This window comes from Papio anubis, chromosome 1, assembly GCF_008728515.1.
Source record: "Papio anubis isolate 15944 chromosome 1, Panubis1.0, whole genome shotgun sequence".
Classification (NCBI taxonomy): Eukaryota; Metazoa; Chordata; class Mammalia; order Primates; family Cercopithecidae; genus Papio; species Papio anubis.
Genome location: NC_044976.1, coordinates 17,716,779 through 17,724,085, shown reverse-complemented (window position 1 = coordinate 17,724,085; position 7,307 = coordinate 17,716,779). Strand labels below are relative to the sequence as shown.

General features: G+C 56.0%; 1 protein-coding gene across 7 annotated transcripts in view; it reads left to right on the top strand.

Annotated features, from left to right (window-relative positions):
• Positions 1–511: 511 nt before the first annotated feature.
• Positions 512–7,307, top strand: part of CAPZB (capping actin protein of muscle Z-line subunit beta) — a 145,869-nt gene continuing 139,073 nt past the window's right edge. For 3 of the 7 annotated variants that reach the window (XM_003891228.5, XM_003891230.5, XM_021943738.2), the window contains exon 1: positions 512–711. In XM_003891228.5, the coding sequence (XP_003891277.1) occupies positions 709–711 (3 nt within the window). In that variant the 5' untranslated portion in view covers positions 512–708. Of the gene's footprint in view, positions 712–931; positions 1,943–7,307 lie in introns of those variants that run through there. The other 4 variants (XM_009200670.4, XM_031650675.1, XM_031650670.1 and 1 more) reach the window with 2 other exon arrangements.

The following is a 7,307-nucleotide window of genomic DNA, read 5'->3' as shown; positions in this document are numbered from 1 at the left end:
ATTCCTGCCCGGGCTCAGGTGCAGCGCGGCGCTCCAGGTCCCGCCGTAGCGAGCGGCAGCGCTGGGCTCCGGCCCAGCTCCCGGCGCGCTCGCCCCGTACTGGGATGGGCTGGGATGGGCCGGGCCGGGCCGCGCTCCGCTCGGCGGCAGTTCCGGGTGCGCAGCAGGAGTGAGCGCGTGCACGGGGTGGGGCGCAGAGGGCCGGTCGCCTCACAGTCCCGGTGCCTTCCGCATCCCCGCCCGCGGGGACTGTGGGGCGCGGTTCCCTCGCCGACACCCGCTGCTGCAGGCCCAGAGTCGGGTACTGGACCTCCAACGGCTCGGACACCATTCCGGCCCGAGACCCGTACCCCTGGCCCGGGACCCCCGGTAGGCGAGCCGCGCCGCTCCCCGCCCCGCCGCGCAGACCCCGCCCCGCCGCGCAGACCCCGCCCCCGCACCCCGTCGGCGCCCGCCTCCCGCGCCGCTCTCCATACTTGGCGATCGCCGCAGCCCCGCGCGCTCATTGGCCGCGAGCTGGCGGCGTGGGGGGCGGGCCCGGGCCGGGCCGGGGCGGGGAAGGAAGGTGGCGGCGGCCCGGCGCGGGGGGAGGGGGGCGCTGACCCGGATGTTCACTCCTGGGCACCCGGGGAAGTGGAAGCGCCGGGCCCTGCTGCGGGGGGGAGAGCCACTGACGCCGGGACCGGGACCGCCGCCGCCGCCGCCACCATGGTAAAGGCCGCACGGCCCCCTCCCCGGCCCGGGGGCCCCTCCGGAGCTCGCGTCCCCCTCCCCCGGCCCATCCGTGGCCCGGGACTGGTGGCTTCCCGGGGTGGGGGAGGGGCGGGGTCCCGGACCCTGGGTGGACCCGGTCCCTCCCCGCCCAGGAGGGTGCCGCCGGCGCGGACGACTTGGGTGGCAGTGACCCTGCCCCCGCTCCCAGCCCTCGCCCTTGGCACAAGCTGGAGTCCCACTCACCACTTCTGTGTCCAGGCTGGTCTCTCCCATAGCCCAGGCTAGACCCTCCCTCCCGAACCGTGGCCCCAGCCAGGCACCCCCCCGGTGACCCTGGCGTGGGCCCCCTTCCTCCCCCGGTCTAGGGCTAGGTCTGCTTTCCCCCGTCTCTCCCGCCCAGGCTAGGCCGTCGTTTCTCCCTGCCATGGCCCAGGCTAGGCCGCTGCCTCCCTCCCTCCCTTGCCTTCTCCATGGCCTCAGGTTGGACCCCCGTCAGCCCTTCCTGCAGCGGTCTAGGTTTGCTTCCCCTCTTCTCCGTGGCCTCAGCCTGAATCTCCTCATCCCTCTGTGATCTTAAATCTGGACCTCCTCTCCTCCGCCCATGGCCCCGCCTGGACCTCACTGCCCCCTCCCCACCGTGATCCCCTTCCCTGGACTTCTCGCCACTCCTAGCGTAACCTGCGTCAGCCCCGCTTGGTCTCCGCCCTGACCCTCTCACCAGGGTCCTGTCCCCTGCCCCGTGCACGACCCAGGGTACCCTTCCCTGTACCTGGGGCGCGCCTTCTTTGCAGCCTTCGGGAAGCGAGGGGAACTCTCCAGCAGGGATGGGGTGGTCCCGCTGCTGTGCCTTCTCAGTTGCCCCTTATAGGGAGGCCGCTTGGGAGCCAGCGAGGGAAGGGCGGGCATCGGTGTGCCCAGAAGGCAGCGCGCTGCGCTGCGGGCCGTTCTCGAGGTCGCCGCCGTGGGTGCTGTGCTTGCGAAGCGTCCTGCAGGGCGGGCCGGGGTCCGCGGCGCCCAGGCCTGAGTGGGAGCTGAGGGTGGGTGGCCCACAGGACAAGGATGAACGCACAATCGCCCTTGTGAGGCCATGGCCTTGGGGGGCCATTAGGCCCAGGATCCAGCATATGGCCTGGACACCATGCACCCGAGCAGGCGCAGCCTCCCCTTCCCTCTGAACTGTCAGCTTGTAAGGGTTGGAACTGCTGATTATGGAAGTCCCTCGGATCAGGTGAGCAGAACTCCGAGGGAGAGTGCTGGCTCCACTCGTAGTGTTTGATTTGGTAAAGAAGGCAGATGCTATCCAGACTTTTGAGGAACCTGGGGTTTCACATAGGCCCCCACAGATAGACCTGCACTCCTGCCTCTTGACCATTCCGCAGGACAGGCCCAGCACTTGGGTTGGAAGGGCCAGAGAACTTCCTGACAGGGTCAAGGGATTTTTGGAGCATATTTGTATGTGGGCTTTGGGCCTCAAAGTGTTTTGAGGACCCTGGTTCCTTGTTTAGTCAAGGGATGTTGCTGCTGAACGAGGGTGAGGAGTTGAGATGAGTTAAGCTTTCTTTTGATACCTTCCTGTATGCTGATTAAAAACAGGGGCAATGCCACTTTTAAGGCCTTCGGATTTCTCCAGTAACGTTGGCTGAAAACTCCTTGTTTGGGGAGGCCTTGTTTTGACCCCAGGTCTGGGTGGAGTACGACTTCTCCAGGGCAGTGTTGGGTGAGGACTTTGAAAGTGGGCTGAAGTTTCGTGAGTGTACTGAGTGTGCACTGAAGACAAAGTATGCGGCAGGAAGCGGTGATGCTCCCCAGGTGATGGGAAAGTGCCCCAGTGCCCCAGGAGGAGCACATAACACCTGAAGCTTCTCAGGAGTCTTGCACTCAGCTGTCATCTGAAAAGACTGGAAAGGGTGGAGGAACTGTCTGTCTGCCAGTCACTGTGGTGTGCTTCACCTGTACAAGCTGGTTTCATCCACACGAAGCCCTTCTGGGGCTGTCCCCATTTGATAGATGAGGCAGCTGAGGCTCAGGAGGTGGAGTCACTTATTCAAGGTGTTGCCCAGCCAGTGGAGGAACCACCGTTGGTCAGTGGAAGCCCATCCGGCAGCCTCTAAAGTGTTATTCCCATTGTACCAAGCTGCTTATATGTCAGGAGGTTTAATGACACTGTTTGAAAAACATAGAATGGGATATTCAAACATGGCAAGGGGGGAGGAGCAGTATTTATTGCCCATGGTTTGTATTTTAAATCCTTTGTATAGAAAATCATGTTACAGCGAAAGAGCTGTATGGTGGTACAGGCGTATTTAGCATGGGCCAGAATGAGCTCTTGGAGGGCAGAGATTTTTGTCTTGTGTATTCCACAGCTGTATCCGTGGGGCCTAGAACAGCACCTGGCATTGGAAGAAACCACTTGGAATGTTCTCTTTGGGATGTGTCTGTGTCCATGAACTTACCTGCTTGGATTTCATATTCATTCTCTCAGTCACTTGTTCTTAGTATCCCTCAGGCTTGTAATTTCTGACTGCTTATTGTTAGGTTTATCCCCTATTTGAATACTCTGACCATTAAGCCAGTGTAGATGGTTGGGGTAGGACAGAAGTGGTGGTGTGAGGTTGCATTGAAGGGAAATGAAATCAGATCACCGTGTTTTTCATTCTCAGTAGATTCGATGGTAGAGAATACAGCTAGATCTCTGTTACCCATTGAGGGAAATAGTGGCTTGAGAATCTAAAAAGCATTTGACTTTGGAGTGAATGCCATGATTTTTGTTGGCATGAGTTTCTCCTTCTCAGTTAAAATGCATAGGCAGATGGAATTTATTTGCATTCCCTTAGCAGGTAATAATCTTACCACTGCTTGAGTGCTGTACAATTTCAGAGCACCGTTCCTTACGCAGCTCCAGCTTCTGACTTGGCAATTATTCTTAGTTATGATGATGGTGAGGCTTTTAGCAGGAAGGTGGACTAGGGAGGCCCCTTCAGGAATCGCTGCTCCAGCTCACAGATGGTTTTGCCTGGCAGGAGCTGATGGGAACTTGGTATTGTTACAAGGTGAAACAACATAGTTGACATTAATGTCTCTTGGTGTGGATAAGATACATTGTTCAACTCACATCCCTCTTGTCTGTCTATACAGCCCTGTTCATTGAGCCCACCTGGCCTCTTTTTGGTAGCATGCTTATAAAAAGTAGCCAGTGATCAATGGCTTGAGATTAACGAAATGATAAGCCATGCCTTTGAAAGCAGATACTCCTATTTATAACTCAGACGTCCTATACTTTTACATTCCATTCCATGAGTCGAGGAACAGGACATATGACTGACCACAGGGAAATGGTGGCAGGGCAGGTGCCTCACCCATTAGAAGCCTGCCCTCAAGGCTGGGAAAGGCTTATTGTTAGGCAAATACTGAGGCACGTTGTGGGGTGCCTGAAGCTACAGGGTAATGTTAATTCAGCTTTTTGTGTATCAAGTGCCTGCTCTGTGCTGTTTATGTGTGGAGGATGCAAGACAGACAAGGATCTCTGCCCTCACGGCTCACATTGTTGAGGGGTGAGCATGTCACTGTTACCTAAAGTTGAAGGGGGAAAGAGCCTTGTTCAGTGTAACAGCAGGCACAGCTGCTTGAGCTATGGCAGGAAACTGAAGAGAAAGTTGGGGCTTGTGCCAGGCTCCACTCCAAGGCCTTTTGGGGTGTGCCTGCTCTTGTGTCTGCCATTGGCTGGAATTGAATTGCACGTGCACGCAGTCCGCTGGCTCCTTTGCACAGCCAAGGCTTTCTGGGGTCCCAAAATGAAACCTTACAGTACCGTGGAAGTCCAGCTTCTCCAGTCTGGGTAGCTTTGTCCAGCATGTCCAACCTGGGTCGCTGAGGGACCTGACCCAGAAACATGACTTAGGTTATAGCCCAGCCCCCGTTTTACTCATAAGAGTGAGAGCTTGAGTGACCGGTGTGAGCAGCAGGCCTGGGATTCAGATCCACGTCAGCCTGACTCACTGTGTTGGACCCCACTCACTGTGTTTTCCAGAAGCAGTGAGCAGAGGGTCCCATAAATACAGGATCTTGTCCCATTTCCCCTTGTAGCAGATCCACCAGTGAGGGTGCAGTGTGGAATTCCAGGGGGTGCAACTGCAAGATCACCCATAATGGGACCAGCTAGAGCCATGCCATTTCCAGACCTAGGCTTTCAGAGATTCACGTCTCAGTGGAAGGAAGGGGAGGTTATGGAGCGTCGTCAGCCATGTGCTATGCAGTCTGTTAGAACTGTCCTCACCACAGCCTGACAAGGTAGGTTCAACTTTAGGCTGGAGGCAGCATAGTACAAGAAAATAGAGTTAGGAGCCAGACGGTACCTCTGCATAAGGTTGTAATGAGGATTAAGTAGTATCTGTCAAGTGCATCCAGTAGCATCTGGCACATGATGTTATAAACATTAACTATCGTTATTATCACCATTTTCCAAAAGTGTGCAAAGGGGTTTATGGTGAGTCCCTGTCTAGCTACTACGTGGAGGAATTGGGTTTTCTGACCCCAGAGCAAACCATTTTTCTCCACTCCGGACTGCCTGCTGATGGCTGCTTTGGAGTTTGCCTGGCTCTGGGCTGTGCCTTGAATGGACAACTTCCCTAATAGAGCCTGGGGCTGTTTTCTCCACTGAAGACAAGCTGGCTGTGAGCGGGGCATCATGTGTTGCCAGAGCCCCATGCTATACGTCAGGCCCGAATGCCTTGTCTGTGCCAGTGGAACCCCCTGTGACTGGAGGGTGCTTGCCCTATTCCAGGCTTGGAAGAAGAGAGACAGGGCTGGGGACAGAGCGTATGAGCTCTGTGAGAGCAGGGACCTTGTCTGTTTGCTTCCCTCTGAGTACCCCACACCTTGCACTGGCCACCTGGCACTTAGTGAACACCAGCTACGTAAACGCTGAGTGAGAGCTGAGAGGCGGCTGGCTGCTCCACAGAACATGGTGTCTGCAGTTGGGCACATCTGGAGTTGAGTCCTGTCTGCCACTCAGCATGTGACTGTCAGTGAGGCTGCTAATTCCCTCGGTCTCTGTTTTCCTGGTCCGTAGCATGAAGATAACATTTTATAGGGATGGGGGGTAGGGGTGAAATTTGTAATGTACTTCAGTGCTTGGCACACAGCAGCTATGGTTGTTGCTTGTCTTATTCTGCATACCACAGAGTAAGGGACACAAATAGAAGCCATCGTCCCTGTCCTCTAATCCAGGATGGGGAGGCAGGATGTGTCCAAAAAGCCAAGTGGAGCAGGAAGGAAGTAGTCTAGAAAAGACTTAACCAGGGACCCATGGGTGCTGTGGTCTGCCCATCCCTGCAGGCCTGGCTTGCATTTCCCCCTCCTCCATGCAGCCCTGCAGACTACTCCAGCCCACGGTCGGCTTGGGGGTTGGGTAAGGAAGCCCGGGAAGAGCGTGCTCAGGCAGAGAGAACGGGGTGGGGTATGGTCAAGGGGACTGGTACAAAAACTGAGGTCAGGGGGTGTGGTCAGACAAGGAGTAGATGTGAGCCCATGGGGTGCCTCAGTCTCAGGAGTGAGTTGTAGAGTGCCTGAGTTGCTAAGCTAAGGAGTTTGCATTTGATCTGGGACAGTGTGGAGCCAGTGAAATTTTTGACAGGGCAGGTAGAAATTCGAGGAGGCTGGCAGAGCAGTGGTATTTTGGGAAGGGTCCTCTGGCTGTGTGTGCAGTAGGCCTGGGGAGGTGAAAGAGATGGGAGAGAGGCCTTCACAAGCATCAGCCTGTGAGCTTATGAGGGTCCTGGCCACTGTGCAGCTGTGGGCGTGGAAAGGAAGGGATGGTGGAAGGAGATAAAGGCAGAGGGAGACGGAATGATTTACCACCTCTGGGGCTGAGGGGGTCTGCCCCAGAGCTGTCTCATGTAGGCGTTCTGATTGGACAGTTTATCATTGATACACAGCTATTTCAGGTCAGTTTAAATCCTAGATAGTGGTGTCTGCAAAGCCTTGAGATCCTATTAACAACTGAATGGGGATTTCAGTCTGGTTAGCCCAGTGATCCATCCAGCCAGCGACTCCGTGACTGCAGGTGGCACCAAGTTCAGCCTGATGCACACAGCGTTAGGTTCTGGTGCCTAAGACATCAGTCTGCTGAGGGAGATGGTGGGGTGGTGGGCTCTGTGTGGCAGCTGTAGGAATAACAGGAGCTAGTTTTTTTTTGTTTGTTTGTTTGAGACAGAGTCTCACTCTGTTGCCCAGGCTGGAGTACAGTGGCATGATCTCGGTTCACTGCAACCTCCATCTCCCAGACTCAAGGAATTCTCCTGCCTCAGCCTCCCAAGTAGCTGGAACTATAGGTGCGCACCACTGTGCCCGGCTACTTTTTGTATTTTTAGTAGAGACGGGGTTTCACCGTGTTGGCCAGGCTGGTCTCGAACGCCTGGCCTCATGATCTGCCTGCCTCGGCCTCCCAAAGTGCTGGCGATTACAGGCATGAACCACTGTACCTGGCCAGGAGCTAGTTTTGACTGATGACTTTTTAATATTCCAGCCAGCCCTACAAGGCAGATTCTCATGTCATCCTCATTATGCAGGTGAGGAAACCAAGGCCCACCTGGCAG